At 39.7% G+C, this 23,963-nt stretch overlaps 1 protein-coding gene across 3 annotated transcripts in view; it reads right to left on the bottom strand.

Annotated features, from left to right (window-relative positions):
- The window catches only part of inpp4b (inositol polyphosphate-4-phosphatase type II B), a 133,189-nt gene that overhangs the window by 70,581 nt on the left and 38,645 nt on the right, over positions 1 to 23,963 (bottom strand). For 2 of the 3 annotated variants that reach the window (XM_079337457.1, XM_079337456.1), the window contains exon 6: positions 7,524 to 7,603. In XM_079337457.1, coding sequence (XP_079193583.1) covers positions 7,524 to 7,603 — 80 coding nt within the window. Of the gene's footprint in view, positions 1 to 7,523; positions 7,604 to 11,340; positions 11,752 to 23,963 lie in introns of those variants that run through there. The other variant, XM_079337458.1, reaches the window with a different exon arrangement.

Below are 23,963 nucleotides of genomic sequence, written 5' to 3' on the forward strand. Positions count from 1 at the left end.
ATAATGTGTGCATTAAGATATACAATTGAACTGTTTGGTACAGCATTCATGGCTCTATACGTGCTTGTGAATTGCAGTATTCTCGGTTCTGCGAAAAACTAGCTTGCATTAATTTTCTTTCCAAATTTGTCCTGTTTGAGTGTGTCTGAGTCTACATGCTGGGATAAGGAAACTCCTCCCTGCTAGTTAATATCCAATCACTGTTTGCTAAGATGGGCGGACAACACAGGTGTCAGTTTACCCACATTACTTTTACATGGCGAGGGCTGATGAGAGGCAGCAGGATGAGAAAGCACTGGCGTCTGTCAGATCAGTGCTGTGGGGAAATATCCGTTTCAGCGTTGAGTGTAATGACAAGGAAGAAAAATCTCTACAAATTTATTTTCTTAAAAGTAAAAGAAGGAAATAATTGTGGAGTAAAAGAAAGAAGCTTGCTATTCCTATAAAATGTAAAAGAACAGTGATTCACAGAAAATGATTTACAGTAGGCCTACGTCCTAATACGATTACAAAAAACAATGAATAGATGTTCACAATATGGAGACTGGTCATATAGAGTAGACTTGAAACAGACATGTCTCCAATACTGTTGGAGAGAGAATATTCCTGAAACATGAAGGGCACCTCAATTAAATGCAGTAAAATGTTTCTTTTGAACCCTGAACTTGATCAGAGACAATCATTAACCCTAAACCGGTGACAATATCGATACAGACTCTTTGTCCCCTCATAGCCTGTGAAAAGATTAATGTCCCCACAACATGATAAATATGAGTACTACACACACACTCTGACATACAGCCAGTAATGTAGTTAATCTTTAGGCTTTTAGTCAAGCTAGGATAAGATCAGTCACAGGGTATGCAGTATAAGGGAGGTTTAGGGGTCTTTGGATTAGTATGACAATTGAGACAGGTTGATAATGAGGACTCTTGGGTGCTGAAATAGTGGCATCCTGATATCAGGCTCAACAGTTACTGCTGGGACAGTGGAGAAAGGATCTTTACAATAGGAGTGGATGAACAAGCCATTAAGCTGGGAAGAAGTGCCACTGGTCTGAGATAATGTTGCCTTGTCATGGTAAATCTCTGATGCACACATGTGCATGCAGGGAATGCGCACACACAGGCTAACACAGACACAAATTCATATCAACATCACATCTCAAATTGTGCTGCAGAATTGGGTCAATGTGTGGCTCCCTGACTGAGTGTACAAAGTTTTTGAGATAACAAGGAGCACAAAATGGAAGTACATTGTGTGAGACTGAGGGGGCTTGAAGATGAACACAAAGGTTTCAGGAGGGCTGAGAATGCAAGTGGAAAACCAGGGGAGTGCCACTAATTTAGCAAACATCGGCTTTTACATTTATTCTTTATGTGCACCAGTAAACATTTCGGTAAAGTTTGCATTCACATATTCTTCCAAATCATTGTCCCATTAAGATAACAACATTTTCTTCTCTGCAAGAATGAAGGAGGCTCACCTCCCTTTCGAGAGATAATAATCTTTTCTCCCATGTGTATACATAGCATGCATTATTGAGAGACCTCTGCAGCGCTGACATCCTTCCAGCTCCTGTAGCACACTGGTTGTGCTGCTCGTCCTGGTCCCTTTTTTAACTATGCTAGATTTAGAATGTGCGTGCCTGCAAACCAAGCCAAACTCCACACTGAAGGGAGAAATAGGTACAAGCCCTCTCAATTAATTCAATCCAAAAAATGTCAACAGACCTTGCAAAGAGGTTGAGGGAAAACTGACAAATGTGCACAAATGGATTTCTCACTTACAGTTTAAGTAAAATACAACAAGATATACAAATAACAAATAACATGGATTAATTTGAAATCCAAAAATCACAATGTTTGAAACCCTCCTACTCTTTTGATAGTAGTTAGCAATTGCAATTGGGGGGTGGCTGTGGCTCGTCGTTGTCTCTCAAACCGGAAGGTCAATGGTTCGATCCCCAGCTCCTGCGAGCAACATGTCCGACGTGTCCTTGGGCAAGACACTTAACCCTGAATTGCTCCCCTGTTCAGTCAGGATGTATGCGGGTCGCTCCTGTGGTTGATCGCTTGGTGCATGAATTGCACCATGGGGATAAATAGAGTTTTGAAAAAAAAAGAAAAAGAAATGCTTCTGACTTAGTATGCGATGCATCATTCGACCAAGATATGTGAGCATTTCTTAGATACAGTAGCTCCTTCATTCTGTGTGAGTAATGGCCACGAGGGAATCAGGCAAATAGTCCAAGTCCATATAACACACAACCAGAGAAAGATTTACTACAGGCTGTGAGCAGGTACCAGGGCAAAGGCAGCGTGGAGGTCATTGTTCACAGTCCTATTTGTGTCAGCACATTCAGTGTAAAGGAGGGTTAATGGACAGTGCTGGTATAAAATCATTAATACAAAAAAACAGTATGAAGGTTAAATCCAAGTGACCTTAGTAGAAGACTTAGGCCTAAACAGGGGTATTGTTTGCGTTGAATAAGTTATAGGTGGGAGTATTAGTAAGTACAAAGAGATTAAGGCTCAATAGGAGGTTATCGGAAATACCCTATGGATTTGTATAGGTCCACAAATGAGTTAGTGTAACTGACGTTTCTAATATTTGTGCATTAGGAATCAACCTATTTATATTTGAATTTATTTTGTATTTTATTGTCCTGTTTTGGTTTTTCACTTAATATAAAGCACCTGATGTTCTGAGTGATGTTTTATACACTTGCCTAGTGATTTTAGAGATTGTAATCTTCGTCTTAAAACGTAACTGACTTGGTTTATTGGGTTGACATTGTTTCCAACAAAATCAAGCAACTACTTTTTTTTCCTTTTCTGATTAATATACCACTCACTACTTGACAAGCTCTAAATGAAATACAGAGATGGTTGATGACCTAGTTTTTAATATAACTGAGCACTCATGATTTATGTCAGAGCAAAAGGGAAGCAGATATTGGGCATTTATTTCTGGACAGAAACACAACCCTTAACGTTAATCTTTCTTACCGAACTGAACAATTAACATGAACCCTGCCAATAAATTCCTAAACATAAAGTTGAATCCAGAAACGTGCATGATCATCACCATATTTCAAACATTGGAAGAGTTGCAGCTCTCAAGTCTCAACCAAGTAACAACCAAGTTGAAACAGGCACACTGCTGCGAAATAGTTGTATCCGGGTTCTTTGAGGCATAACCTAAGGCAGGAGAACACTGGGGACAAAAGGCTGTGATGCAAGTATTTCTTCAAAACGAACGCAAAGCACACAGGCGGAGTGATGCAGACATACACACAGCATACATATAATATTCTCAATATCACAAAAGCATCTCCAAAATCTGAACTCAGATGATGCAGTGACCTTTGCTGTTAACTGAGTTGCTCTTAGAGTCCCAGCAAGTATTCATCTTGTGACTCAGCTCACAGATACTTTCCAAAAAGTAAATATAGATTACTTCTCTTCTTGCCGCTTACAATTGTGTTTGTTTGTTTTTTTCCGCCTTTAAACAACAAATTATACATTTAGCTTCTTTCAGGGAAATTTCCGATTCGAACAAATCATTAAAAAATTCCCTTTAAGTCAGATTCTTGCTCTTGATAAATAAAGGTCCAGACTTCAAAGAAACCTTTAAGGGTTATAAGTTTGTGTGCATGTTTTATATATGCATGTATGTCTGCACTGTTTCTGTTTGGTATGCCAGTGAAGTGTGAGCAGCTCAGGTTGCTTTTTGAAGGAAAAGGTAGGATTTTCTCATCATCATTTCAATGGCTGCTGGTGCGTTGTGCGAGAGAGACAGATCTGCACATAGGTCTTACTTCATGCATCCACCACACCTTAATCTTTCGACGTGACACTGTCAGGAACCTTTAAAAAAAGTGACCCAAATCAAAGTCTTCGTGCCGTACAGAAAACAAAAACAATTCGTGACCAACATTCCAACCAAGCACACTTCAAAGTCAGCATGGGGCTTGAGAGAGGACCCATAATGCACAGGATATTCATGGGAATAAAGGATAAGCTCTGAGGTGGACAGTCCTATAGCAGGCTGAACTTTACTGAAGGGCCAAAGTCAAAGCAAAAGTCACATACAGGCACTGGTCAAATACCAATTTCCTCTCTACATATGCTCAGCACCAATGTAAATCCACAGCTTATGCAGAGAAGATGGTCAAATTCATATTGGTTTTGAGATTCACTGAAGGGAATCAAGCCGTCTCTTGCTGAGATGAAGCCGTTCCCTATGCTTAGCAAAGTCGACTCAAATTAACAGACTTTCTGCAACAACTCACCGAGAGGAGATTAAACATTGTATTAAAATGAAGCATCTCTTCCTTAAGGTGCAGAATGAAGTCCTTGTCAGAGCTGCAGCACGGGGTCTGCTTGGGCAGCAGAACTAATTTGAATTGTGAATCATACTGTATCGGCTCATCCACAGGTCAAAAAGCCCCCAATGAAGCAAACATCCCCACGAAAAGCTGCTCATCCTAAAAAAAGTTTCCTCCCTGGATGAATCAACAAGCAAACAGCGTCTTGAATCAAGACAGTTTTTTTGGTGTGTCTGCATGTGTTACACATGCATCAGCGGCGGTGCAGTGTAACACATCGTGTCTGTCTGTGACAAGAAGATTAGAAATATGGAGCCTGACATTGTTAAGCATAGTGCGGTTTCCTCCCATTGATTCTGTCATAAGTGAATAATCTTTCGTAAATATTGACACGTTCAGTAGCCAGATTTTGGGTAACAATAAAAAAAACCCGGATCAGGGGTTCCCTTTCTGCCGGTTGTAGCTGACTGAAGTGAAACACCTTGAAGTTCAAATTACCCATTAAATTACAAGGACAAATGTTGGCATAGGTATAAAATCTAAACGTAAAATAGTTGCAAAAATGTTTTTCTGCCTTTCCATCACCCTGCAGACTTTTTATTTTATCTTACTATCCCTTTAGGAGGAGTTCTGAGACAACCTGCTAAGAATCACTGCAACATTAAATATAGCCTATAATATGACAAAATGGAGAGTGCTATAATAACAGTGAGAAAAGACAGCATAGCAAAAGCAATCTGAATAGTGAAGTTGCTGATGATATTTTACAACAGAGATTCTTCCCCCTTTTTATTAAAGAGGCTTGTGGCAGTATTGTAAGTATCATGTAGAGACTTCATGTTATCCTCAGGAATAAAAAAAAAACAAAAAACCCCAGAATGAACCAGAAACACAACACTGCAGTGTGACTACAAGGGACTAAAATGACAAGTCTGCGCTTTTTAACGCCTGCATAAGGCAGTGCATGTGCACACACAAAAATATGCAAACACTCAGCGGGGGGCTGTAATCTCTCTTCTTCTCACTGCAGCTCGTATAGTGAATCGTGCAAGACACAATTATACGCTGTGACCTGGGATCACCTACAGGAAATGAAAAGCATCACAAAAGGGAGTAGAAAAAGAAGAAAGAGAGAGAGAGAGAGAGAGAGAGAGAGAGAGAGAGAGATAGGGTTGCCACAGGGGAATATTTTGAGCATGAAGGAAGAAGGAAATTTAGCTTGACAATACCAACATGAGAGGCAGAGACAATTTCTTCTCAACAGTTTACAGGTGGAGGAAAAACATCCGGGCTTATGGGATCACACGCAGTAAGACATTGTGCATTTTTAATTGAACTCTGACTGCTGCAGACACAAGGAAGAGGTGTGGAGCAGTGTGTGTATGGTATTTGCAAACATCCAAAGACCCTTCCAAATGACATTGTGCATCGCATAGCATATACAGAACAGACTACTGTGTTCTTTCCCAGGAACCTTGTCCGTATGGAAACATGCCTTACCATCACTATTTTGCCTGTGGGGTTTGCAAAACCGTCACTTTCTCAGTATAGATTTTTAGGTGTGATTGCTTAGACTAGGACAAAACTATGCCTGTAATCATTTGGAGGCTACAAGTATGCAAGCAGTCAAGCAATCAGTGGAGCCAAAATTATTCAGTGATGTCTCTGCAGATGGAAAATGGCAACATACAAGATGATGAAATATGAAAAAAATGTAGTGTTGCTGAGTATTCCTCTCTTGAGAAACATTCAATGATTCAGCTTAAAATGCAGCAGTTACAGCAGGCAAGCAAATCCAAATGTTGAAATTCAGCAAAAGCAGAATTTTAAGGCAGTGAGTTACATTTCTGCAAGGACAACAAGGACACAAGCTTTAATTCTTATAACAATAGTTATCGGGTAGAATATTTATTCATGAATAAATATATATACACACACACAATAGGGTTGTCAAAGGAGTAACATTTTAATAATGATAAATCACTCAATTTCAATAGTTAATCACATTTTTAATCGCACGTTTGAAGTTTCATTGTTTTGCTTTTTTATTGTAAGATTTATGTAGATTTGTTTGACTGTATTAAGTTAAAAACACTTCATGTGCCGTTTGAGCTGCTTTTATTTTGAAGTAAAGTAAAGGTCGAAGGTGCAACATTGGAAAAAGAAACTTGTTACGGACCAAAAACTCAATAAAAACAGCTAAAAGAACAGTGAAAAGGTAAGATAGTTTTACTTTTGACTTGTCAATTGCAGCTGTCAAGGAGTTTTTACAGGCGAAAAGACTCATTCAAAGATGCAGTAGTGTCATTCTTTTCATCACTGAAACTTTAGGTAATAACTGGGTTAGGTTTGGAGGCTTATCAACCTCTTTAATTAATCTCTGTTTATGGTTGACAGCCCTTATATACACTATTCACAATAAGTTAGGGATACTGTGAGATATTATTGGGGCCAATAACAAAAAATACAGAAAGACAACCCTTTTCAATGTGGAATCAATTGCAATATTGTGGGAGTTTAAAAAGCTGCTCATGTCAGTAAGACATTCCCAGTTCATCATTCAAGCAGCCACGAACACACAACGTCACTTAACGGACGAGCAGCACCACCTGGCCATAGTGTGTGTGTGTGTATGTTTACATGTATAGATGTATAGACAGACAGATATTGATAGATAGATAAATAAATGACACAGTTCAAACCTTTATACAGCGGGCTTAGATAGTGATACTTTTAAAACCTTTTATTTTTTCAGTTACTCTCCATAAAGTTGAATTTTTGTCTCCACGACGTGTATCCCAAAATAACTAAAAAATGTCATAAAATAAGAACATTTTCAGCTCATAATTTATTTGGGACATAGTAGGTCTTTTCATTAATTTAACTAGAGAAGACAGCTATTCCCACCCCCATTTACCATAAAAAACCAACAAAAAAGATCAGAGTGTTATATATTCCCACAAGCCAACACAACATCTCTAGAACAAACAACGCTGGCAGCTACTGCAATCTTACTGAAGCTGCTGTTGCAGGAGGTTCCTTTTCCCAACTCATCTCAGTTTGATGTTTGAGTGGTTCTGTCAGCTGTTGTGTTAAGAGGCAAAATCCTTGTACTCTCAAGTCCCAATTTTATTTAGCCTGGAGGAGCACAGAGAGCAATGAACTGAGTGTGACAGAAACATGTTCTTACCTGAGACTCAAGGTCAGCCGTTCATCTTTGGCCTTCAGCAGATCACTAACTGAAAACGTGGCACAACCCAGGAAGTTGCTCTGTAAAAACAAACAACAACAAAAAAACACAGCACATTAACACAGGGCAAAAGGAGACCAAAGGCCACTTTTTTTTACTTCCTTTGATTTTCTATAGGGTTGTTATGAAGAGTTAAGTTGAGACGTATTTGCCAGAAAAGATTCTGAGCTCAGAGATCTAAGAAAGAAAAATGTAAGATCGTGTTGACACTTTGTACACAGACAAAACAATGTAGTTTTCTTTTGCTCTTTCACCTTCAGCCGCCACTTTTTCAGCGCTATGACATGTGGTTGCTGCAAGCGTGATCCGAACAATGTGGTGTCAACACACTAGAACTGGGTCAGGAATAAGAGACGAGGCTGCCAATAACAAAGACAGAAGATTTACATTGGTGGAAAACAAGCAAACACACACTTGCATATTCAACAAAAGACCAGACAACATCAAATCCAAACACACACACAGGGAGCATGTTTTGAACCTGAAAGTAACAACATCAACATGCTAACATGTGCTGCCTGTAGGGAAGGCTAAGACTGTGCCATTGACACGCAGGCTAATATGAACAAAGCTCAAATCTAATTAACAACAGGTATAAAGGTGAGTCCGAATAGGTCATCATTCTGGAAACAAAGATCTCAATGAAAGCCTCCTTACTTTCATCTATGAGATATTAAAACCCTACAGTAAGATTTATAGGCCTTTTAAGGCAGTTTGGGCTTCTTCAACAGTGTCTGAGGTGGGCCTTCAAACATTCGAGGGACAGTAAGAAATTGGACAACCTGTGTTTTGCCCTGGTCCGCTCTTTTAAACAACTGTCACAGGCTGTACATTGCTTCTGAAGATAAAACAGGATTTTCTGTTTTCCATTTATGATCTCAAAGGACTTTCAGAAACGGTAACTGAACACAGCAAAGCCCAAAATGTTATTAGTAGATACATTAAAAAGTTGTAAAAGGGGAAAATGTATTAAATCAATGCCCTACGAAAGTACTGGCCCTGACTCTGTCCTTTTCAAGCTGATTGGCTATGATGGTATTGGGCACAACTAGAGAAGTAGACAATGACTTTTGCATAATGGCTTATGCTGCATCTAAATAGTTAGATAATATAAGTAAGGCACGTACAAAGTGGAGTATATAAGTTCATTTAAATGTTGGCTGTGTTTATATCAATTATTTAACATGTATTAATGAATTACTCTGTGCACAATATCCTCTATTAATACATTATGAATGTTATTAAAGACATATAATGTAGTATCAACACACACAAAAAAAAATACAAAGTAATGCATCATGAACTCTGTCTATGAACTCTTTTATCAGAGAAGCAGGCCAAACCCAAATACGTTCAGCTTACTTGAATTAATGAACAATTAATGAATCACATGCTATATGAACATTACCTGAAACATACTGACTTATTTCAAACAACTTAACAGTTCCCAAGTCACTTGTCTCCATCAACTCATCTGTCATACAACAAGAATTCTACACAACCCATTCACGTTTATGCGTCTTTGTCAGCATGCCTACAAATTCATAAATTCATTAACCAGCATCAAAGAAGCCCATCTTACTCAGTTGATTCCATGCAGTGATCTATGCAACATTGGAAATACTGGGAAAGAGAGTCCAAGATCAGTATCATAACATGTTGTAAGTATCAGAGAGCGAGGTCAGATGTGTTGATCTACAACAGCATCACAAAGGGCATTTAACACAGTAATACAGCTTAGGTCACATGACAACTATGTTCAGAGGGCATGACTGATTCGATGGAGCACCCTGAAACACAGCAAGGCTTACAGTTCACATGACTGCGCCGTTCTCCATTATAAAGCCATCCCAACCATGACTCATTGATTTTCAGACTTATAAGATTAGAAAGGGTTTCCAGCTCAAAGTATTTTGCCACATGTTGTCATTTTTTGTTTGGTTAGATCAGACTCCAGTTTTACCTCTGGTCTTGGTTACTCCCCTTCCCTTATACACTGGTCCCCCTGCAGTCTGTTATATCAGATTTTAAAAAAAGGGCATCCTGTCTACTGACCTTTTCTCTCAATCATTTCCTCCCCAAGCATTTTCCTGCAAACACATCAGAGTCTTGCATATGCTTAGGGTGAAACACTGCCCACAACTCATTCTTCTTCGCCTGCCCACTCACAACTAGGCAAACACTGAGACATACGCATGCATGCACACATAGAGGGAAAGAGGAAGAGACCTAGATAAAAGGTCAGTCAACAGTGCTATGGAAAAAAAAACAACATAAAACACACAATACACAGTGAAGATTTAAAAAGCATCTCAACTTTCCGAAGAAAAAAACACACCACCCAGAGCTTATATTCAAGTTTGTGCAGCAAAGTGCCATGTCTTTATAAATTAAACAGAGCCAGGACCCCCAGTGGAAACCACTTGATATGCACAGCGTCATATTCTTCAGCACTGAAATCATATCCTCGCCAGTTCTAGTTTGCCCTGATAACCCAGAGCACCAGGCACAGAAGGCCATTACACACCGTGGAGGAACATTATATCCCCATGTAGCCATTACTCGCGGGCCGATACAGAACGTCTGGTAAATGGTCTTAGGATTTCATTCCTTAGCATCTTTTTATGGCCCCTCACGATGAAGGCTTTAAAAGTAATGAAGCTCCGGAGACCGTCTTCTTACGCAAGATCAAAGTAGTTGTATGGCAGAAAATGAGAGAAAGATAGGGGGAAAGAGGAGGAGTGGAGTGAGAAAAGAAGACAAATGATGCTCCTCCAGGATCATGGAGGATTGATTATGATGGTCGCGCTCTATTCCCTTCTTGCACACATCCAGCTCTTGCTTTTTTTTTTCTATCTGTCTTTGCGCCTTCTCCTGCTCACTCCTTTGACTTGCATCTATTGACCAAGCTGGTTGCTACCTACAGGATAAACTTTTGATCGATGATCTCCATTGCTAGTTTTTCCAAAAGAAATGTCACTTGCTTGCTGCAGAGACATTTAACACAAGCTCAGAGGTTAATGAAGCGCTCCTTAAAAATACAGAAAAGTCTTCTCGACAAAAAAAAAAGAGGAGAAAAACAAGTGTGAATCAATCAATCATAGCCAGAAATTGAAAGACACTTGTGCTGGAGCATGTACGGCTGACAAAGTGCACATCTGCAGGCAATCCTCAACACTTGTCTGTGGACCTCTGAAGGCCAATGTGTCTGCCCATCACTTGGAAGAGGTAAACGGTTCATCTCGAGGTGTACATCTATTGATTTCCTCCATGCCCTGAGTGACAGAGTGACACACACACACACGGACACACACACACTCTCTCTATCAATCATTGCCCTTTCCCCCCATCTGTCCTGAATTCACACACAAGCACACAGGCTGCAGAGAATACCTGAAGGAGATGACATTCATTGACATGCTACGCCAATAAACGACATTTTATATAAATGGCAGATGTGACAGTTTAGGCACTGGCTGGGTATAAAGCTTTTGGCAAACATACATATACATACCATAGAAGTAAATGATGAATGCACAGTGTCTTTATGATAAATAGGGCCTCACAAAGTGGCCTAATTAAGTCATTAGAGATGTCATGGCATGCCATTTATACTGCCATGCAAAGATGTGCCCTTAGGTAGGAAATAAAGGCTACAGTAAGTTAAAATTGACACATAGGATCGAGTGGCACACACAGTAATATATATATATATATATACACACACACACACACACACACACGGAAGTCAACTTACATTTATGTTGCATACAGTCTCTGCAGCAGCACGCTAGTACACCAATATAAGAGTGAGTGAGTGAGAGAGAGAGAGAGAGAGAGAGAGAGAGAGAGAGAGAGAGAGAGAGAGAGGAATGAGGAGACAGAACGAGAGAGAGTAAAAAAAGAAAATAAAGAGAGGAAAAGAGATGTTATGTCTCTTTTTTCCTCCTAATGAGTTCCAGGATGTCTTCCTACATGTCCTCCTCTAGTCCCCAGTTAGAGTAACTCCATTTGCATTCGCTCTTCAGATAGCAGCAGGCACCCCGGCTCTTACATACATAGTAAACACGCAAACACATGAAACACACTGCAGCCTCTGCTGTGACTGAGAACTGGCACGAGTGAGCCACTGCCGCTACCGCTGTTGCTGCTGTGGCTGGCTTGACAGTAAGAGAGAGACCAGCAAAAGAGAGAGAGAGAGAGAGAGGGGAGGGGGAGGAGGAAGCCACATGAGAGAGTCGGCAAATACAAGCAGCTGAGGTGGAGAGTGAAGGGGGGAGAAGGGGGAGGAGGGTGGAACAACGTAGAAGAGGAAGAGACTGAAAGGAAGGAAGAAGAACAATTAGCGGGCAGAGAGCTAAGCAACACAGAAAAGGGAGAGAGACACAGAAATTGTAAGAAAGAAAGAGAGGGAGGGGAGAGACGAAGAAGAGACAGAGTTGTGTGTCACACCATGGCTGCAGCCTGTGACTCAGATGGCCAACAGGAAAAGAAACACTTGTTATGGCTACTTGAATTAGCATGATTTCTGAGCACACCGTGCGGTGTATACAGTATGTGTGGGAGTGTGTTTGTATACAACACAGAGAAGCACTTTAAAACACATGACATGGATGACATAAGAGGCTTGTTGAAATGCTCTTGATACGGTTAAACTCTCTTATATATTTCCACACAAATGCTTACACTCAAGAGAGAGAGACAGAGAGAGAGAACATCCATTTAGAGACATGGAGACAATGAAGAACAAACCCCCACATGGACACCAAGCCTTGGTTTAAACTGTCTGGGCCTAAACCACAGATTAAGCAGGGTTTAATTTACCCATACTGCCACAGGGGGAGATGAGTAATTCTGCCAGAACAAAAGACACCATCCACACAAGCCCTTATCACCCCAAGCAGGTACACAAGCAAACACAATGAGACACATAGACAAACACTTAAAGCACAAACATGCATGCTTAACACCCTACCAGACAGCTGACATTTGTAAGCACACATAATAAAACTGTCATGACATGTAACTGTACCAGTATGCGAAGCTCTGGGGTCATGGAGGTGAGTCGGCCACTTCACTTAATATTTGGGGTGGGGTGTGAGATTTGGGAACGTGTCTGGAAACATTGAATTTTTTGTTGCTGCCTTTATAACTCGTGGAGCGAAGTGGAAGCTGGAGACAGAGGGCCTGATTTTCTTACGGTTTGCTTGTCTTAAAACGTGTGCAAACTTGATACCACCTGCAAGAAATGTGCCGTCTGATCTACTAACGTCTTTCATATGAGTTAAAACAACACACATTTTCCATTTCGTACGTTTGCCTAAATGAATATGCAAGCGTGCAAAATACTGGGAGGAGAAAATGCAAAGAAGTTAAGTTAGCCCACGCGTTGTGATTTACCAAGCCTGGCAAAAACTGAGGTGATTGTGACAGTGTATGAATTTATACTTTTGAATGGAAGGTGCTAATTGACCAGTGTTAGGCACAACAGGCTGCTGTTATTTTAGTCAGGAGGAGACATAGGTTCAATAAAAGAAGGTGTAAAGATCACATTTTTTTCCCTCCACGCGTGTTGACATGTTTCGAATGACAGAAAAATAAATGGCTTGCATTTATTTTTTTATTTCTATTAAAAAAAAAGTTAAGAAATAGAAACACCATGATTCAACTAATATAACTGAACATTCACAGCCTCTGCAAAAGAGCTTAATCATTAAAAGTGATGTCTTCCTATTTCCCTCTTTTTGGTAACATAGTACATTATATTTTAAACTGAGGATTTCCTTGGGTCTTGCGTCTCTCCCTCAGCTCATCCCCTCCGGTGCGCACCTCTCCCTATTGCGCTCCCTTCCCTCCACAGCCCCCTGCTGCTACGCTGTGGGACGTTTGGAATGGGGGACCTCACCACTGCCTGTACCTCTTGTCAGGGCATTCATGTCCAATCAGATACAACACTGGCCAGCTGTCTGGTGCGCAACAATCGCCCAAGTGGCGCGCCTGAGCGTCCATGACACAGAGAGCACAGCTCACACCTCCTGTGCAATGTATGACTATTTAGTCAAAATATGGAGGGAAGAAACAAGAGGCCCTGAGGTTTTGTTATACTTAGATTTATCTGCTATAACTATCAAAAATACTGTTTATTTGCCTCTTCCACGAATACCTATTTTGCACTTGCAGTCATCCTGCTTTCCGTCCAAACTCTCTGTGACGTAAACCAGCAGAACATGCAAAAGCCTGACTTAATTACTACCGCCTCCATAAGGTTTGCACCTGTTATCATTCACGCAATTCTATTCTTTGTAGATCATCTGTTAAAAGCCCACCAACCAAACTTCCAAATTATGGAGTGAAAACTAAATTTAGTATTCTTTAATTGGCATTTTAGTAAATCAGGCCCAGTGTATGGATTAATACCTGACAACATTATTCACTCTAACAATGCAACAGTATCTCTATTCAATGTAGAAAACGTTATTTGTCCCCGGGGTGCAATTCAAGAGCACACAGAGCAGTAAATGAATGACAGTAAATGAACGACTATACATCTTCACTGTCAGCAATCCATTTTCTTTTCTTTCTTTTTTTAGTGTTATTTTATCTTAGCTTTCTTTGAAAGTGGATAGAAGAAATGGAGAAGAAATTGGGAAGAGAGATTGAGGAATATTGGATTGGAGGAATATAATCTGCACACAATACAGTACATGGGGTGCAGCCTTAACCGCCATAGGTCCTCTGCAAACCAATTTTCTACATCTTTTGTTGTCTGTTTGCTACTGCTCAGTCACAGATTACAGATTTTTTATGTGGCCTCTTTAGTGTCAAAAAAAGTTTGTACAAAACAATTTGTTTTTAAATCTTACATAAAAAGAAATGTATGCTGTATAACCATGTATGCTGAAAATCATTGAAACTTGTTCGAAACATGGATCAGGCGAGCTGAAAATGGACAATTTTAATGCCCTACTTAACGTTGAAATTCAAAGTGTTTGGCACACTTCAGGGCCTTCAAACTGTGAGTTCCTGAAAAGCATACTGAGACTGGCAGATTGGTTTTACATTCAAAAGCACAAGCTACCTACCACAGTGAAACTCTTTAAGGCTTCTTTCAGTTGAGCAAAAGCCTGAGTAATTCCTAATTTATTCCTTTCTTGTATTATTTAACCAGCACTCACAGCTGGTTGAATTTGATTCACTGCACTTGCACACACACACACACACACACACACACACACACACACACACACACACACACACACACACACACACACACACACACTGTTTGTGAAACAGTTAGTTTAGCTAATTGTGATATTTATAGCAGTTGGACGTTCCTGCAACAAGGATCAACAAGAACCTGCAAGACATGAACACTAAAACTCCCAGGAAGGTATAAAGTGAGTAGCATGCAACTTATACCCTATCATGGAACATGAATGCATACAGATGTAAAATGTATTATTTTTATTATTATTATTACAGATGGAGACAGAGTGGAGTAGATGATGGAGCCGAACAAACAGTTAATGGCTCCTGGTTAAGTCTGAGTAGCCAGTCATTATTTTTCTAAATTCATCAAGAATCGGAGAAAAAGCTCTTAAAAGTGACAGAGAATCTTTAGTTAAAAGCAGACCAAGGAGGCAAGTGATGATGACACGCACACACACACACACACACATTATTCATAGAATTGTACGAATCTGTCAGTTGTGTTTATCAGTATATAGATTATCGGACAACTGGCAGCTGATGTTTTGAGAGATAAAGAACCATCAGACCCTAGACAACCAGTCACCTCCAAACCCAGACAAGCACAGACAAATCAGGTTGTTGTGTTTTCCCGGGTGAGTTGATGTTCTCATTCTCAGCTGCTTACCCTCCACAGTGTCCTCCAATCCCTCCCTGTCTCATTCTTGTCATGGTTCTCTACCTTGACCTCAATCCTCTGTTTTTTGATCGGTTGAAGGAAAAGGAAAAGGGTGCAGACAAAGAGACAGAGATGTATTCTGACCTGAGTTCAACATCTTCTGCCCTATGTCTTGATTACTAAAAAGCTTACTTGAAAGGAATGGACAAAAAGCAGTGACATCGTCTCTCACTTTTACAAAAACAAAAGCCTTTTTAGGCCATCAGCGTAAACATCAAAAAAAATATTTTTTCAGGAAGTAATTTCTGGAAAAGGAAGAGATGGTTTCATGTACTATTGGTGCATTATGGACTTTTTTGTAGCCTTAATGTGGCTAGGCTATCACATTTGTTTTAGCCTTTCTATAGCTTGTCTTTGAGATAGTAGCCAGCCTTACAAGCCCCCTGCTTTAAATATTTATTGTTTTATGCTGTTAAAAGAACATCGTTCAAAAGAAAAAAATATTTATCTTTGGACTGAAAATATATAAAAAATATATCTGGGAAACTTTTCCATTTGGAGTGTTTGATGTCTATAAATATTTTCCTTCAAAGCAGGTGTATTCAAGATGAGGTATCTTACCATCATGTACTTCTTATGTTACTTATGCTTGTCCTATGGCGGTGTGTGTGCACTCCAAGCAATGTGAGGCAGACTTATCTGAGTGTAATTATGCTGATTTATACTTAGACACAAAATACTTTGATGTGTTTCACTCGTGCTTTTTTTTTCCAATTGCATGCCTTATTAATAATCATTTTTGTCTCCCTGTGAATAACTTTTGAAATGAGTAAAAGGCAACAAACACGCCTTCTGTAAAGAAAAAAAACCATGACTCTTAATGAAACTGAAACAGCAGAAAGGAATGCCTTCTGGGTCTGCTTTTGATAAAGCAAAAGCTTAACCTTAATCTTTTTATTTTAACTCAAGTGAGATTATTGGGTGTAAAATCATAGAAGTGAGCTCTTAATTGGCACAGCTTTCCATGACTTAACTTGGAACTCAAATAATCCTGTGATAATTCTTATCTTCCTTTTGAGTCAGACACGTGCAAATTAGCATGTGAACATATCGAGAGTTCAAGAAAATCCTTATCTAAACTGACTTATGAAGAGGAATATAAAGGAATGTCAACAAGGCATGCATTACTGTGCCTTGATTAGAGGCTGAATCAATATTTTAATATCTGTGTGATGCTGAAATCAGAGCTACAGCGGCGCTGTTTTGTCAATAGTTAATGCTTTTGCTTTAATTAGCCAGCTGTTTGATGAAAATGGCTCGCTGTGATGGAATATGGACTACAATAACAAACAAACTCAATCAGTACCCAAGCCCAATGTGTCGTCTTTGATTGTGTTGCACTGACTGAATATCAAATCTATGTATTTTTGTGTGCTTGGAGATTTTTCCCCTATATAACTTTCACATTCATCCTGCTATTATTCACCATTGTATATCTGCAGTTTGCCAAAACAGCATATTCTCTGAGGCTTTGAAATATGCTTTTCAATCAGATAATGTCACAATCCATGTGTGCTACCATAGACACATCGACTCTATCAGTGTGCTACGTTGGCAATGGTAGTTGAATGTGAAAATAGATCTTTTCCAATGTAAGACTTCTGCTTCTTAGAATAGTAAAAAGTGACACACTCTGTGCCTAAAAATAAACATTTTTACACCACACTCAAAGACTTCATAAACTCTCAAAAGAAGCTGTACTTTTTCAGCCAAAGAGGAATATACTCACTGAAAGCTGACTCCTGCAAGATGAAGGAAACTCGTTTAATGATTCCTCCTCCTGCAGCACAGTTAGGAAAGGGAAATCTATAGAGCCGTGTATGATAAACGTTGCAGAGCAGTAGACAAGCTAATATCCCTCTTTCTCAGAAAAAGAAAAAAACTGTTTAAGGTTCCTGAGTATCTGTGAGTCTGTCGCTGAAGGAAGATGAGAGTCGGAAAAACTGTGCTACAGGCTTAGTGTTAATACCTGCTCTCAGACATTCTTCAGCTTGTCAATGCATGCCCCCAAACAAGAAGCTCTCCCTACCAGTCTGTTGGTTTTTAACATTTCCCTCTATCCCTGCTTGTGTTTATTCAGCCACATTTAGGCTGCACATTTCTGGGCTATGGCCAGCTACCAGAGAGCCACAGTTTGTCTGAGAGAACTCTCCAAGTAGAAGGCTGAAAGAATGATAAGGATGTGCTTGAGTAAATGGGAAATCAGATACCTGGCTCTATGTCTATCCATCTTGCAGACAAAGCTGCAGGTAAGAGAAATAAGAAAACCAAAGTTTTGGCACATGCAGCCTGCCCTTGGTTCACTGGAGGCACACCGTGCCTTCCCTCTACACTCTCTTATTTGGTCCATAAACTTTAATGGCTAACCTCACTGCAGAGGAGGTGATAAAAATCAAGGCTGCTTCACTCACAGTCTGTAAACATGACTTGGTTGCAGGTCCAAAGACTGAACAGGCCCGATCAAATTCCTGACTCAAGTGTAATATTGAAATTACTGATGTCACGGCTGTTTTAAGAGAGTAGAATTTTTAATCGACCTCTTTTTAAGTTTTGGTCAGCAAAAAAGAATCATCATACACTCACAATATGCACTTTTTGTACTGGATGTTATCAAGTAGGCTTGACCCTAATTATTGACCAAACATCAGTGGATGAAAAGACTCACAAGTTCTAAATGTTCAGTTTGTTACAGATTAAAAGAAAACAGTTCACAACTATGTGTTAAGTTAGCTGGACTGAATGAATAAAGTAGCTGCTTATGCAACCTCCAAACAATATCTCAAGACTGTTCCCTCCCAGATTATTAGTTAGCTTTTAAGCTCATTAAAGAAGCTTAATTAAACCAATCAGCAATCTCTAAATTAAGGTTCAGAGCACTGAATAAGGACAGAGAAAAATGTTAAACACTGAGCTTGTTCTGACGAATCCCAATTTTATTTTATTTTTTTGGAGGGGGGGGGTGCACCTGTTCATTAAATAAATCCACTTATGAACTAATTATCGAGGAGATGATTGAGATGATGATGATGCTATCTAATTATTATTAATCATAATTGATCATTTATTCTTAGAATTTTTTGTTAGGAGGCAGCTTGTGTTGTGTTGGTGCTACATAATGCATAACTTACAGGTTTATTATTATTGTATACTGCAGGATAATGTGACTTCAACATTCACATTCCATTTTATGATGGCCTCAAAATATTTATTTATATGGTTCAATCATTATCCCTAACTTGGGGGTAAATGTTGACTATAGGTTTGTCCTGAAGCAAGACTTTCAGTCAATGGCACATTTGCTACATTGTCGGAGCTGATGGAGTGGCTGTGGTTAGCAACTTCCTTCTTCGTGACTCAGGCGTGACGTTCAGGCCCACATATTCTGCAATGTCAAGAAGTTGCACACAGTGTGAGTGGAGGATGCACTTTATCAATTTATCATCCGCAAACATGTTGCAAAGTGTTACATCCTGTATGCCAAATCATCTCTGCTTTCTTGCTTGTGGCATTGTATGAAGTTTTTAGTGTTTGGCAGCAGAAAAACATTCATCAGACAAAGTGCAGCTTGGTGCACAGCAGTGTTACAACACTGCTCTGTGTTGTAATGTCTTTATACATATCAGGGAACAGAAAACAGGGAATGTTCCATGCCCTTATGCAACAGTAGAAAGCTGCTAGCTAACCCCCAGGCCTTCAAGGCTACAGGCTATGCTGGGTCTCTTTCCGTACTTTGCTTACTTTCTCTGTCTCTTTCTTCCACGCGCACACACTCACAAACAAACACATGCACGGTAATAGTACTCTAATATGCTAGCTCATGCCTGAAGTGGTTGATAGCTCTCTTCTTCAAAGAGTTGGGGCTATAGGGGCTGTGAAAGTAAACAGCTCGGATCAAACCAACTCTCTGCTCCCTTTGAAGAGTGGGAGACAATTACGGAGATCAATGGTGCAGCCCAGAGGTGGTTAACAGCCGAGACAGGCAGACAGACATGGATTGATGCCCCGTAATATCTCGGAGAGAGTCTGCTCCTCAATGACTTTTACTGTACAGCTGAATCTGCTGAGCACTACAGCCATGTAGAACATACATGTCGGAGCACAAAGAGCACTGCGAAGGCTACACACCTGGGAGCAGTTTTATAAGACATTTACACCTTCATTTTGTGATTTTTCAACAGTAAATTCACAAATTAGAGTAGAGGGATTGTATGAGATCCCTGGACATTTACTCCACTGCTTTCTCTCCAAAAAACTGCTTTTGATGTAGTCCCAGTCATTTCTTTCACTTAAAGATAAATACTACAGTGGTATTTGAAAACAGTCTAACTGGATCTCTGTGCATCTTTTCTTTTCACTAATGTTGACACCCTTTACACAGTGATACTTACAGCAACACCTGACTGAAAAGCCACAGGATCCAGTGTCAGGTGTGACTGTGTATGTGTCACTCAGGGTGCAAGAGGTGAGAAAACTGTATCTTAAAAGCTCTGGTAGGACTCTTACGGTGTGGGAGATTAAGAAAAAGCTCTTGTTGCTTTTTTTCAGTTGTATAACTTAAAGCCAAGTCCAGAAGTTTCAGCTTAAACCACCTTGACTTTCAGAACAACAAGACGCAGGAAGGAGTGGGAGAAGTGCAACAGCCACAGGCTGTTTTTGTTCTTTCCGACAATGCCGACATATTAGTTGCCTAAATGACATATTTGCCAGTTGATGTGGAACAGCATCAACAAAAGAGCCTTTTGAACTAAATATACTGCTTCTGTGAAAGTAGAATTTGTCCTTGGTGGCTAGAAGGTAGCAGATGGTTAGATTCACAATTTTGTTGTTGCAGTGTACATTCATGAATAGCGCATAAGATTCTTCAAATAACAGATAAGAACAAAACAAAACAAATAAATTGTATTTCCTGGGGAGGGAAAAAAGGCCTCTTTGAGATGTTTAAAAGGAGTCCCTCCCTCTTTTGGTGTGCAAAGGGGAAACAATGTCGGCTGTTTTCTAATTATCATAGAATTCCATCTGCACTAACAGAACAAAACAACAAAGCAGCGACAGCAACCCTTCTGCCCCACACTCATTTGCTTCTGAGTCCTCCTGGGTGAGAGAGGAGGAGAAAAGTAATGTGTCATTATTTTAATAAACAAACTATGAGGGAAAAAAGCTATTTAGATATTGATATACTTTCATGTTTATAACCACAGGAGGAGAAAGCTGAATTAATGTCATCAAACTCTGGAATAAATATATCTCAATTGACCAATTGTGTTGTCGAACCCAGCATGGCTATACAGTGTTCTGACATACATACTCACACAGCTATGAATGCTGCTTTCCCAAAGGCTTACACATATGCAGAAACACCAAACAGCACACTGTAGAAGGGCCTGGTCTGGCAAGCTCATCAGTGGCTCAGTTAACCATGGAAAAAAATCTGCCTTTACACACTTAGACTTACACACATATATATACACAAGCCAACAAGCATCAGCACTTTCCACCAGTGCCTCTCAAAGGAAACCATTACACTGCAGAAACGCGCAGGAAGCCAGGCAGAAAGGGGATTTTCTCAAGCACTTCCATGCTCTCTCTTTAAAAAAAGAGAGAAAAAAAACTAAATCACACTAAGCTACTTTTCTAGAAAAGAAAAAAAGATTACAGTCAGCCAGGCGTCTAATTCACCTGTGACCCTGTAATTCATTTGGCTGATAATCTGCTATTGCAGGTGACACTAACAATCAGCGATATGATGGGCAGAGAGGAGAGGAGGGTAGGGGAGGTTTGGGGTTGGGTTGATTGGTGAAGGAGATATTTGATTAAATTCTTAAAATGAATAATGCATTATGGAATTGATCTGGACAAAACCCACCTTGAAGAGATTGGAGTGGGATTATACCGGGAGGAGGTTTCACAGAGGTTACGACAAAAAGGAGGTTTTTTCTGTAAAGGTGCACTTCAGTATCAAGTGGTTACCTGCTGCTTGATAAGACAATTTGCAGAGCTTCCATTTATGTGTGACTAGCTGCATGCTGACAGAACACAGTGTGAGTTACATGCACTGTAATGGTTTGTGTGAGACACAGCTCTGATGATGTATTGCTCATGTTCATAGGTTTTTTTCAAAGTAGCATCGCCTTGAGTAAAACAGGTATTGAGAGAGAAAATAGTTATTGTTTTTCTGTTCCTTTATGAGATTAAATGCACAAAAAACAGATTTACTATTTAGTGCTTTAGTGAGGTGAAAATTGACCCTGTACAATTTTTATGACTGAACACAAACCCACAAGGACCCAGTTAATTCTGTTTTTATCTTAGTTTTCTACACACAAACTCATGTTGTTTCATTCTTTGTTATAATGTTTTTGTGTGCATGTATGAAGTCAAGTGACTGTACATTAATCATTTCATCATTTTATAAATGCATTGTAATTTATCTATAGTTACAATATGAACCACTGTAAATACTAATGAAGAGCCTGTGATTCACTGACACTGACCTCATCGTCCCTAAGCTTCACTGAAATACTTCTTAAAAATATAAAACGTTAACTGTTCTCTTTCACTTGTTGTTAATGCGTGGTGTTACCCTGGAAAAAAGGGCGTCTCCTCATAGCAGCAGGGGCAGACATCTGCTCAGCAGTTTTTATAAGTAATTAGCTTCACCGCTTAGATTTAGTTGGTTGCCTTTAATGAGCGTGCACTATTCCAACAACTTTTTTCACAAATGACTGCACCGACCCACAACAAAACCTAGAGTGCACTTCATTTCCAACAACAGTAGAAATTCATTGGCACGAGTCACTTTATTGAAGTGTATGTCAACACAGGGGGGGGGGGGGGAATGTGGGAAAACAAAGTAATTATCTGCTGCTTTCCTACAGTAAACAAGAGTTTGAAGTACTGTCATCCACTGAAAGTGGTATCATTCCTGTAGGAGAGGCGTTGAATAGAGACAGACATTTTTTTTATAACACACAGTCCCACAGCCTGATATGTAATGTTGTTAACAGAGCGTCCATGGGGTCTTTCAGATGCCATGTGATACATGTGTAGTGCTAACCTGACATGGCTGACTGAGCGCTCAGATGTCAATAAAATAGCAATGACTGTTTAAACTTTCTATTCTCTGGGGTCAGGGACCATTAATCTCCCTCAATTGTCATCTGTCTGGTTCCAACACTTTTCACAAGTGTGTTCAACTTAACAGGGTTTTGGTTTTAATAAGAAAAGGCAGGCAGAGCTGTTCCTTTAAAGCTTTGAAGTCAATCTTACCTTGTCTGTGCAATGTAATTTCGTGTTAAAGAACCACTATAAGTCATTATGACCTGCCAAATGTATTAGACTTATAAAAGGCAACCCTATTTAGGTTTTGGAGTTTTGCCATGAAGTATATTTTCAGGAGCCATTATATCAAAAGCTGCCATGGTTGCTTTAATAATGAGCTGGATTTGCAGGCTATGTTCACATACAAGCCATACTTTGCTCCTCTAATATCACCATATTATCCACTCTTTTTCCATGCCACTATTGCCTACTATTCCATAAGAAGTCATGTATTGTTGTTGTGGCTTTAGCACTTAAAGCAAATTTCACATCCAGAGATGTTTTATTGCAGCCAAAGTAAAAGCATTTCCAATTATTATACAATGTAAAAAAAAGTTGCTGCATGATGTTTTATTATATCACTTTAGTGCTTAATGGTGCATGAAATGCTAGGGCCACCAGTGACAGTTTATAGGAGAAATGTTAAAAAACAAAATCAGAGGCTCAGTAATCAAGTGAATATTAAGCATGGCTGTCAAAGCACAGACATTTCAAATTAGAGAAATAAGTTGAAATCAATGTGAATTTATGAACAAGTATTTCCAGAGACACTCTGCAATGTCTGATTGGTACAGGGCGGATAAAAGAGAGGCAACGAGAGGATTTAGAGATGCAACTGGAGGTTCACAGAAGCGTAATAGTGCAATCCATCAAATGCACTCTTTGTTGCCTGCCTGGCTGGAATGTGAAATTAAATGCACATAAATGAACATAATTTAAGGCTGGCTGCAATGGGCCGAATGGGAGAATGGCAAAAGTGGAACTTCTGTGCACAGTATATCATATCATAACCACTGAGACTGCAGCACAGAAAGTTAGGGTGTTCCTACTCATCATTCTGCAGCTGTAGTTTCTCACACACAAACATCCCGCCATTCGCCACCACACACGACGATGCCAGAAGCCACCCCTCAAGTTCCCGCTGTTATGATCGTTCCCTCTCCATGCGCCAATGTCTTGATTGACAAATGTCAAAGCTGTCATCATTTATGGAGCTCACTCCTCTCTGTTGTGACTGGTAGTCAGAGTCACACCTCAGCCGACTTTTCACTGAATTTTTTTAAGGAGAATTCATTTTGCACATGCGAACATGATGGATCATTAGCTATGACTCTATCTTTGACTCGCTTATTCTA

This window comes from Symphodus melops, assembly GCF_947650265.1.
Source record: "Symphodus melops genome assembly, chromosome: 2".
Taxonomy (NCBI): domain Eukaryota; kingdom Metazoa; phylum Chordata; class Actinopteri; order Labriformes; family Labridae; genus Symphodus; species Symphodus melops.